Genomic DNA, 12,208 nt, shown 5'->3' on the forward strand with positions numbered 1-12,208 from the left:
AGTTCTGCTGAAAAGAAGACTTCTTAATTTGTCTATCTTGTGTTTGAGCTGAAACTTCAAAATTTTGAAATCTGATCTTTTTCTATATTAAAAAACCCAGAAACTTAATTTTCTTCTAACTATTAAAGAAATCAGGATTAAGTTGCGTAGAAAGCAAATGGCATCATGCATGTAAGTACAGTGAACAGCAGCGTAGGAAGTAAGGCGCTGAAATGCCTTACAATATATCTTTATAGTAAAGGATAAAACCCAAACTGTTCTTATTCAACTTGTATTAAGGCATACCATTTTGGCTTTGTTTGCTGGCCTTTAAAAAAAAATGAATCCATTAAATACCCACTGGACACATTGGAAAATATGCTAGTGCATAATTCATTAGCTGAGTCCTATGTTAGGGCTGTTGTTATTAGTCAAACAATTGCTTGCCTCTGGCACAATATTGAAGAAATAGATGGACTTTATATTTTACCCTGTTGTAGCTTTATGGATTGAGACATTCTCAGACAAAAAGGGGATAATATTAGACTCAAAGGAATTCTAATGAGAATTTCCTACTTCCAGTTTGAGGCTTGATGAAGAAAAATAAGAAATCCCTTTCAAACTCTTGGTCTATTATTAATCTGTTGTGTGTATTTTTTTTTTTTTAATAATATATTTGGGTTTTTTTTTTAATAATATATTTAAACTTGTGACAATAATTATTGGGCAAAATATAACAAAGGCAAGCTCAGTGTGAAAGATCAGGAGCTGTAGTATTGCTTTCTGTTGTCTTTCCTTTTTCTTCTTAAAGAATCTTTCAGGTCACCCTTGTTTTAAAGGGACAGTCCCTATTCATGGCATGGGAAGAAGAGTAATTATTTTTCAGTAGTAATTATTAATTATTTTTCAGTAGTAATTATTTTTCATCAGTTCACCTGGCCTTTCTCTTAAAATTAAACTATTTGTTAGTTTTGTATTTTTGATTTGAAACCCAGAGATATCTTGTCTCTTTTCATATAGTAAATTACCTTGCATTGGAATTTTACTGCTCTGCTGGGTTTGCGGTACTTCCATCAAGTTTTAAATCCAGCCAATTCCAAACATGAAGACAGTGTGTCTATTTTGAATAGTGAGATGTCATTCAATGGAAGCTGCTACTGTTAATGAAAATCCTAATTACTGAGGGACTGTTTCTACCAAAGGCAGTTTTAATTTTATGCTTAATGTTGTAAAGCGAAAATGTTACTAATTTTAAAATTGTTTTAACTAAATTGTTAGAAAATAAAGTGTGTTCATCTCAATCATGTATTAATGGTAATACAGATTTCCCTTATTCTGAGTGACAAGTTTTCGTAAGCTCTTTTTCATCTATTTTAAAACATAGCCGATATACTGAAAGCTTCTGGAAGATTAGTATTTCTCAGCGAAGTGGTGCAGTGTAGGTAACTTTCAGGGTTAACTCTCCAGCACAGATCAATAAAAGAATGCAGAAATACTGTGATTACAGAAGCTGAAAAGCTGGCCCAGTGCTTTGAATAACTAATTCTTTGCTAGACACTGGAAATCTTTCTTGTTGCACATTACAAAGAGTGATTTTTGTTTGTTTTTAATTTCCAAGGCCATAGAATTATATAAATAATTTCATAAATTTTTCCATACACAAAACACTGTTCTACATCCAATTTCTAGTGATGCATATGCAGTGTAACACCAACCATATAAAAAAAAAAAGCCTTCCTTATTTATGCTTTATTTTATTTTAGAAGATGGCAGAGAACACAAAGAAGAAATTGGTACTTGCATTTCTACTTTCAAAATGCTTCAAAGAAGCATAAAACAAAGGCTTTGGATTACAGTTTTCTTTATTTTCATTGTAAATCATATTCACAGAGTAGTCTGGGTTTTTTTTTCCCCTTAGTCTTCTAGTCACTTTCTTTACTGTGGCAAAGTAAGTATTTTCATACTTTGGTCTATTCCTTTTCTTTTTGTGTTTTCTGGGACAGAAGTAGAAGAATGGCCAGTCAATAAGGAGAAATCATCATATTGAAAAGAACAACATGATTTAATTGTTGTCAATTCATGGGCATTAAAATTCAGATACATTGTGAAATACAAGATAATGACAGAGAACATTAATTGATTCTAATGATAGAATATTCTTTCATGAACAGAAAATAGCACAGAATTTTATCCAGTTCTTAAGCTGCTTTTTAAAGTTTTTATCCAAGCACCTAGCTAGCTTAGTCAAATATAAGAAAACATCCTGACATTTGACGTTATAAAAGGAAATGGAGTCAGTAGCTGTAAAAATAAATATAATTCGTGTCTTTTTGTCTATTTGTGCCCACTTCTCAGGTAATCATACACTTTTTATGGTTTTTATACGTGCTTACATTAGAACTAATTATTTTTTTCATACGAACGTATTTTCATCAAACCATCCAATTAACTGTATCTGTTATAATAATACATAATGTTGTATATCAATACATAGATCTAAATCTAGCCTGTTCCCAAATTAGACTATTGGGCTCTTCATAAAGTAACACGACAAATGCAAATTCACATACTGTGACTCCATTACATGAACATATGATTCCTAGCAAGCAATATCTTCAATGCGAACTTACAGGCATAACTGAACGATAAATTCGGCCATCTGTGATCATAGGCCAGCTCGGCATCTCTCCAGAGACCCAACTCCTTGTTGTCCTGTGGTCTCTTTGTGCTGCCGAGCTGGGAGCTCAGGGGCTTTCCCCGGAGCTGAGGGATCACCTGGGTGGTGCAGAGCCTGCTCAGCCACCGGCCCGGGGTATGGGAGACGCACAAAGCAGGGGTGGGTTAGGGGGATGCTACGCCCGGGCTGTCACAGCGGCAGCCCGGAGATGTGGACGCAGAAGGCATAAGCTAGCGCAAGCCTGAGATTGCTGTGATTTAGGACCTGACCAGCTATCTCCAGAGCGTTGCAAAGTTGGTGAAAGGCTGAATTCGCCTTTCCCGCAGTGCCTTTGGTCTAGCAGTGAGGGCACTTTAGCCAGCCCCACGAGTGGGTTGGATGTGTACATTTTTTATGCAGGCAAAATATAATCCCCATTCCTGCAAAAAAGATGTGTCTGGGTGAAACCCTCTAAAGGGTTTCCCTGGAGAGGTAAAAAAAAAAAAAATTTCATGAGGGTCTCTTCACCTCTGTGCAATAGGAAAACCACGCAGCCTCCTCCAGATCTAGCAGATCTTTTGGGAGGATAGAGCCAGCTGCATAAAAGGCTTCCCTCTTTACAGCAACTCTGGATCTAGCTGGGGTAACAACTGGGACATTCCCTATAGCTTTTCCCATCCCACAACCTCCCTGTCCAAGCTTCAGAAAAGACTTTCCATGTTTCTGAAGGTTGGATGGGGGAATAATATGTATTCCTCTTGGTCATGGTCCAGTCTTGCATACCCCATTCTTTATCCTGTATGGATATTTTCCATTTCTCTTTCCATTTCCATTTTTTCTCCAAAGGGTTCAGAAAGGATTCTGAGTGGCCTGAGAAAATGTGTGAAATGGACAGTGATTTAGAAAATGGCTGTTCGGAAAAGGTTACATGGGTTTAGGGGCTTGACCTGTAATAAGCCTCTATTTATAGCTAAGTGATAGAGTTTCAAGAAAATCCAATTCCTAGTGGATTAAAAAAAAAGGGGGGGAGGAGGGGTTTGGCACCAAGATTGCTTCATCTGTATAGTATGAGCAAATATCCACAGTGGATACAAATATCCCCAGAAGGATGGAAATTTGCCTCTGAGCTTGATGGAATGAACTCCAATATAATACCTCTTACACTACGGTATCTTTCCACTACAATCCTACCATATATTGTTCCTGGTTTGTTCACAGAGTTTTAAAACAGGACCACAGTCACTCCGGGAAAGAGATTTATTTGCTCATGTCCATGGGAAAATAACTACACTAAACCGTTCATGAAAGCATACCACTTGTGTCCTACTGGGATAAATACCACTATATCTCATTTAGATACAGAAACAATGGGAAGCTATAAAACTTTGCTTAATACAAATATTGGTCCTCTGAAATCTTCATAGTCAGCAAGCGTAGAGTAGGAAAAAAGAGTTCTCCATTTTTAAGTGGTAGAACCAATACTGGATAGAGAATGTCAAAACTGCCTAAAAGGTTACTCAAGACCAAGATATTTTTCATCAGTGGCCTCTTTGCTTTTTGGATATCCAGCTTGAGACACCATAAATGTAGTAAATTTTCAGAAAGCCTTGAGCACCCACTCTCTGAAAAATTGGTTGCGTTAAGGTATCTGAAGATGAGCACCAAGAATTGCTGCATCCAAAATAAGTTTGCATCAGAAATCCAGATTCCCTCAAATCGGTATTTAGGGAGGACCTAGTGCTTTAGGCAGCTCTGAAAATCCTAGGCACCATGCACAGTACATGTTTATCTCTGACACTGGCAGATATAGGTAAACATCTTCCACCTAGACCACTGCAGATTTAGTGAAAAGAAGTATTTCCATACTTTCTTCTGTTACCTGTAAAGAGGATTAACTAAATAATTCAGGGCTAGTGATACTATTATTTCATCAATAGTTTAAAAAACAGATGTAATTTTTAGATAAAAATGAGATGTGAGGAAAAAAAGTGTTTTTTTTCTCTTCTAAACCTTAATAGCTGGTTTCAGATTTTATTTAGTAATCTTGTTCTAAGACTTAATAATTTTTTTTTCTAATTTTTATTCCGTGTGATATGTAAATAGGTAAGAAATATTAAATATTGTAATGTTCTTTCATTAACACAATAACATTTCAAAAGCTAATGTAAAATCAAGCTGCTAAAGTTTACAATTTCTCTGTCCAGCAGTTCATTTATACAACTGCCCTGAGTAGATGCTATATGCTGCTTAGCAAATGGCCTTTAAGAGTTTAAAAATAACTCAGTAAAGCTACTCAAAGGTAATACAACACTTCTCAGGCATCTTTAATTGGAGTTAAGAAGAAAATAGGGTTTTCTCATTAGTTAATTATTCACTCCCTCATCAATGACTTATACACAACAAAACCACAATTGAAATGTTCAGGAGAACTAATTGTGCTTGTTCCTATGCACAGGACCATGAGCTTATTTTTCAGAAAGGCAAGATTCTACATTGTAAAACTAGTCCTATTTTTGTGGACTGTTTTAGCTGCTTTTATTAAACTCTGTGTTGTTCCCATGTGAAACCAGTGAAAACAGTTATTTTCTAATCTACGTTGTTGCGAGGTTTTTTTTTTGCAAAACCTCACTTATCCCCTTTAACAAAAAGATTATCTTATTTCAAAATTCCTGATATAATCAATTTGCAGTGTTTCTCAAACTAGAGAAACTGATAGAAACACGTAAAATTTGTGCTTTTAAAAGCTTCTGCTTTGAGTAGCCTTACATTCCATAATTGTGCCCTAGCAATCATCAAGCTCTATTGCATGCCCCATTCATGAAAAGTATATTTTGTTGGGATGATGTAGCTTAAAGAATTTGGCTCTAAAACTTCCTTACCTAGAGCTTCCATTAAATTATATTAATTTAAAATATCTATGGAATGATACTTTTACAAAAATATTAAAACCAAAGAAAAAAACCCCAACAAATTAATGGGTTGGGTTTATGAAAATGACTCTTTACAGTAAGTAAAAAAGGTTTATCACAGTTTTGGTAACTTGCATGAGTTCATATCGAAAAGAAATCTTTCACATGTTCTCAATGAATTTAAAACTTTTGTGCTCTAGGTATTTTCAGTTGTATGCTCGGAAACAGTAGACACCATACAGCTTGTGCTTTTTATCAGGGAAGCCTACAAAGCGAACCGCTGCTTCGTTAGGACTGCAGCGTTTCCTTGGCCTGGAGATTGGGTAGCGGACGCTGCCGTCAGCCAGCCATCCGGCATCGCAGCGGTCGTACCCCAGGAGCTTCCAGGCAGCAAATATCTGGCCAACTTTAGCGATCTGAGCTCCATCCTTCAAGCATGCCTGAACAGCTTCGTCATAGGTCAGCTTGGTCGGGTGAATCAGGTAGTAAAAACGACCTAGTAAGAGAAAGAAGGAAAGAGGGTCATTAGCGACATGATTAAGATGATGTGGTATTATAAAGTTGGTTTGAGGAGAAATGGGGATGTTCGACTACAGAATCATATCAAACTGGTTGATTTGGGACTGTGCAATTTCTACGTTGCGCTGTTAAAAATATCTTAATTATTTGTATAGTGAGTTGATAAATATCAGGAATAAAAAAAAAAAGGCAAGTAAAGAAAACAGACTATTTGAACAAAAAAAAAGTAGCGCTAAAGTTATTTCTGCTAACTTAGCACAGCATGGCATCCGCACCCTCACTTGCTTTCAGTGGTAACTGAACTGTTGCGATGCACGTTCATCCTCGGAGGTAGAAAAACAGCAGGAAAAAGGTCAGGGGAGAGGGATGATGGAAGACACCCTGGGATTCGGAGGAGGGCACCTGTTCTGCATCTGACTTTATGGTGCCGGACGCATTTACCAAAAAGGTGCCAATGACAATGCAAATGTCTGAGGAACCCCACAGACTTCAGGCAAAGCAGACCTCATGCATGTGTAGCTTACTGTCAGAGAAGGGAAATCAGTTAAACATCCAAAGCAGTGCACTTCTACATTATGCTCCCAGCATTAGCTTAAAACCTTTACGAGCTTTCCTCTCAGAAGCATGGCGTAGCAAGATCTGGCCTTTGATAGCATTTGGGTGAGGGTGGCTGCAGGTAACACATGCAGTTTTACTCCCTGACAAGGCGGTGACCTTGTTTCTGATCAAGTACAAGCGCAATTTTATTTTTTTTTCTGTAAGAAAGCTGAGATATTGCGCAGCTTCTCAGAAGCAGAGTTTGAGCCTGTGGTAGATCAAAACCATGCCTGTCGTAAGTCTTCATTAGCAGCGTCAAAACCACGCGCAGCAGTTCTGCAGCTCTGTTTCTCTTTAGGCATCAAAGGGTATATCCTCACCGTAAGACGGCACTGAACTGATAGTGCCGCTAAGAAAAATGTGCCTCTGTCTCAAGGTAATGAAAACATATGGCAGCGAGTAAAGCTCAAAAAGGAAGTCTCCCCTACTAATCCGTACGCAGCAATAACGCTAACATTGATTTCATTTATCAAGGCAATATAAATTCATTGTAAGCCTTTCATTCATTATAGTTAGGGTTATTTATCATCACTGATTTGACAATTAACCAAGTGTGAGGTAGAAATGGATTGCAGAGGAATAGTGTTTATTTGAAGGAATAATAATTTCCAAGTAAATTCACAACTTTTCAATCTGACTGTCCTGTGAGAGGCAAGTTAGCTGAAAAACAAAGGAATTTATTCATGTGGGGATCTTGTAATTCCGGAGCACACTCTTCTTAATTAAGAATGTACTCCAGAATAATGGCCTTTTTCTTCCTCATAAAAACCAGGCAAACACACAACCAGAATGCTGCTCAGTTTCAGATTACTTTCTTGGTGAAGAAAAAGCACTGAGCAAGATGAAAAGTTACGTCAGCTCCAGATGCCTGCAAAAAACACATAGCTTTTTTCTAAGTGAAGAAATGTCAGGTCAGATGACAATATAAAGATAATTGAATTAACTTTGTGTAAAGGTTGGAAATTGTATACCATGACAAGTACATTAAAAAAAAAGGCATTTACATTGCAGCTGTGGTGGAGAAGAAACTTTTTAAAAAATCTCATTGCTGTCAAAGACAATATCTACAGTATTTCCACAGAAAACTGTTCAGAGTAGATAATCTACCGCTTTGTAAAATGCTTGCTCAACTCCGTTTCAGCAAGTTTAGAGCATTTACAAGGTGTTGCTAAAGAGAATGTTTATTAAGTGGAAACCTGTTCCTACTATGTTATTAAGAGGTTTCCCCAAAGCAAACAGGATTTCAGACTTAGGGGAACAGGGATTTGGACTGATAGTATGTAAACTTCACCCAGCTTATTAGCTGCTCTTCAAACCATATGTCAACGGAATGTAATTTCCTAGGGATTTGCAGTAAGGTCAGGCTTTTGACATATGACATCAATAGTAAAAGCTCTTATACCTTGCCCTCTCTTAAAGAGGAGAACTTTAATAGTAAACTCCACAGGGGTGCAATGTGTATCCGGAATCTCTGATTAAATAAAATTCTATTAATAAACTCAGTAGAGATTTGGTGGTTTTCCCCTGCTAATAGGTTAGAAGGGTTCCTAAGCATTCAATCTTAGTATTTATTAATTGATGTGGAAGGAGAGGGAGGCATTAACTGTCTCTCATTAATATCTGGTAGTTGGGTCACTCCTACAGAGGATGAGCATGCTTGATTTGACTTCTCACATCCAAATCACGGGGCAGAGGGTTTATGCAAACCTAATCAAACCCCATCTATAACAGCTATTTTCAGCTTTTGCATGTAACAGAACAGCTTAAAGGGGAAAACTCGAGCACTTGACCTAAATACCTTGCACCCTTGTGACTGTGGGATTTTGAGGGATGCACCACCCTCGGAGATTTTTCCAAGCTCATCTCTAAATTGAGAGATTTAAGAGTAAGTTTTTATATTGCAGCTGGATGTACTAGACAGTGGTCCACCATATTCAGAGGCACAGAAAGGCAGTACCACCCCATTCACTATCTTCTGCATGAAAGTATAAATGCAACGCCTTCAGAAGAGGATTCTTGGTGGAGTGCTCAGAGAGGATGCCTCTGTGTGCAGCCAGCCATCGAGTATCTAAGCACCTGGGCTCAGCCCTAAGATAACTCCTGAGAGGTTACTGGCTCCGATGCTGCGCAGGGGCAGCCGAGCAGCAAGCTCTGCCTGGTGGGTGGCAGCACACGTAGGAGGAATGCTGAGTGCAGGACTGCCTCTGCAGCCAGCGATCGACACGTACGCCGAAAAGCCTACGACCACAGAAATCAGTTAAGTTGTTTTACTGTGTAAAGAGCAAACTGCTCTAATTTGTGGTTTCATACGGCCATAAAAGGCGTTCTCAGCAGCCAGCGGGTTGTAACTGTAGCTTGCACAATAGGTAGACCCTGTCATCTGCTCAGCAGACACGGTTCAGTATATCTTATAGCAATACTAAATGGTTGAGAGAGGCCGTTGTTCCTCAAAATTGAAGAGCATGTTAAAAATCTGTGATGTGGGAACAACTTTTAAAAATCCTTTTCCAGCCCCCCCCAATATCAGCAGTGAATCTGGTGACTCAGAAGCAACCACTTCTAAGAAAGGTTATGAAATTTTCTTTTGGGGAGGTTTGCTTCTCTTTTTGGAACAATAGCTACATGTTTCCAGCAATAAAATATTCTGAAATGGTCAAATGAGCAGTTAGCATGCATTATTCAGAGATAGCTTTCTATACCTTTCTCCCATTTAAATGGCAGAGGTGGTTAGCTTATCATATGCATTACTGTAATAAACAGGTGGTTCACAGCTGCACTTTTAACATGACCCCTAAAATGTATTCTCTGTATTTTTAACTTTTTTAACATGAGATTTTTACTTGATTCTGCTAGAGCTGATTGATAAAAAATCAGTTATGCACTGTGGTTCTGTGTGCAAAGTATATAACAAAATGTTAATGAGCAGAAAGTGTGATACAAGCTCTACTTATACTTTTTTTTCTTTGAAAATGCTTAGTTATAGAGGAGTTGATAGATATGTTTATATTTAGCTGACTTAACATTTTTCAGTGCAAAAGATTCCCATGGTTTTTGCTTCAAGAAACTCACTGTTCTCTTTCAGAAACCCTTTGAAATTAAGCAAAGAATAACCACTTGGCTATACTATCATATATTCTTTGTCCCATGCCTTTTGGGCTCTGTGAGGAAGACTGCAACAAAAGGATTTAGCTGCATTTATTCCCCTGAGTTGGTGTGTAGAAGCCCAAATTGACCTTCTAGAAGGAATGTATGGAAGAGGAGCTTCCCCATTTCTTGGCACAGGGATGGGAGAGAAATTGGGGTGGTCTGCAGCCCTTGCAAACCTTTGGATCATGGCAGGTTGTCCCACCATGTGGGGCAGGAACCTTTAGCTTTTCTAAAGAGAACATGGACTAAAGGTGCTCCTGCTGTGAAGGAAAAGCAGAAGAGAAATCGGCTGTGAGGGAGTGGAGCTGAGCACACAGACATCAGGAAATTCCAACATGGAATTTCCAAATTCAAGTTAGATACTCCCCACTTGTGCATATTCTTTTTCAATAGTCTTTATAAACATGAGGAATGTAAAAGCAGGTTGGGAAACATGTTGCCATCCAATAGTTATTTCTATGGAGGCAAATAAATTATGTTATGTCATAATATTTTGATGGATTTAATGGATAGCATTATGCTAATGTTACTCTTTGCATTGTATCTATCAATGCATCAACACATCACTATGTATTCTTATAAACTGGTAAATTGCTGGTACTACGATTTACAAAGTGCATGAAACATTTTCAGGTTTTTGGCTTTGCCTGCAGACACAAAACATGAACAGTTCTATGAACCAACAGAATGATTTGAGTATGAAGCAGTTATACAGGCAGAACAAAATGTTCAACTATTGCACTTATACTAGTCTAAGGAAAGACACTGCAGAGAGTAATTTCATAAAGTACTAAGATTATTTTATCTTACATTGCAGACAAGCTTTGCTAAAACAATTTCCCTGTGCAGGTAACAGGAATGCAGGCAGAATTCTTCACTAATGGTATAAAAAACCTTTTTTTACCAGTATTTTTTGTTATATTCAGCTCATCACAGACGGGATCCAACAGTTCTAGAGTGAAAACACTGAACCTGGATTTGAACTCACTGCATTGATGACTACATTTTCATTTTTTATGGCTGACTGTAATTTTGCTGGTTTGCACCTTTCTTCTTCAGGTAAAAAACAAGCTTTGCGTGTATTTTAGACAAAGACTTTTTAGCTTTGACTGCTGAACTATTTAAAATTGAGCCCCCCCTTTTTTTTTATGATCCCTGAGATCATAATGTGTTTGGGGTAGCAGAAATCTAAACCTCACTCACCCTCTTTCTTCATAGCAGCTTCCACAACTGACACTCTTTGAGATTATTTTTTTTTTAAGCTTGCTTATACTCCCCTGATCCTGGGGCCTTTGGCATTTTTCCAGCTCCCTGACGTAAAGCTGAAGGCTTCTCTGTTTCATACCGTCAGGAGAGTCCAGCAGTCACTGCCACTGCTGGAAATGCATGGTGTCCTAACCACTTCTCATTTTCCTTGGCTGTTCCTGAGCTGAGAGAATCAATATTGGGTGTTGCAGAAATAGCTCTTTGCCCGTAGCCACTGTCTTTAGCAATTGCAACCTGGTGGCAAAATGGGTTATTATAAACTTTTCCCTTTACAGTGAAAAAGCTAACTTATGCTATTAAGCGTACATAAGCTATCTGAAGTGTTGAGCTGAAAATGGGGAGTTGGCATTTTGGGAGAGTGACTGGGTTTATTGTGGATATTAAGGTAAGCTTGGGACATGAATAGTGGAGAATATAGTAGGGACATGTGAGGATAACGTAATTTGGTGAGTTGCTGGTTAATGAAATGGACATTGAGAGAAACAGAAGTCCAGATTTTCTGCTGACACCTTGAGAGACTTACATGGCACTGAGCTGTAGGGAACCAGAAAAGATGGTGTTTAGCTCTATATATAATCCTAGTGCTGTGCAGTATTCTGTCTTGCAGGTCAGTTTAACAGACTCACCAAGGATGATCTTCATTTTAGTGTCTTGTCTTTGATTTCTTTACTACCTGTATACCTTATCCTTACCTTACCTCATTCCTCTTTCTCCCTCTTTCTCTCTCTTGCTGTATCAATGCACAGACGATATTTATCTGTACGTACTTTTTCTTTTTTTTTTCCAGAGAAGATTTTTCTCTTTCCTTAAGAGATACTGTCCAGCTGCCAGTGTGGAAAAGGGTGGTGATTAGTGACCAGTAGTCACAAGCATTTACCCTGCAAGCATTATAAATAGTGCAGCTATCACATTTTAATTCTTTTTCCTTGTTTAGTTTATTCGTCAGCGCTATTTCTATAGTATATGGTTAAATCTGCATATAAGAGATGAGCTCATATAGGATTTCACCTTGGATAAATGATGCAGGAAAAAACTGAGCCAGCATTTCATGGAATGATGTAGCATGATAAAAATGAGCTAAACTTTTGTTTCAGACCACATCCAGCCTAATTTAATATTGTTGGTTTGAGGATCT

The 12,208-nt window shown here is 38.0% G+C and overlaps 1 protein-coding gene across 2 annotated transcripts in view; it reads right to left on the reverse strand.

Annotated features, from left to right (window-relative positions):
• Positions 1–1,979: 1,979 nt before the first annotated feature.
• HAPLN1 (hyaluronan and proteoglycan link protein 1) overlaps positions 1,980–12,208 on the reverse strand; it is a 42,364-nt gene continuing 32,135 nt past the window's right edge. For both annotated transcript variants that reach the window (XM_072860704.1, XM_072860703.1), the window contains one exon: positions 1,980–6,040. In XM_072860704.1, coding sequence (XP_072716805.1) covers positions 5,751–6,040 — 290 coding nt within the window. In that variant the 3' untranslated portion in view covers positions 1,980–5,750. The remainder of the gene's footprint in view (positions 6,041–12,208) is intronic.

The sequence above is a fragment of the Ciconia boyciana genome, chromosome 4, assembly GCF_034638445.1.
Source record: "Ciconia boyciana chromosome 4, ASM3463844v1, whole genome shotgun sequence".
Taxonomy (NCBI): domain Eukaryota; kingdom Metazoa; phylum Chordata; class Aves; order Ciconiiformes; family Ciconiidae; genus Ciconia; species Ciconia boyciana.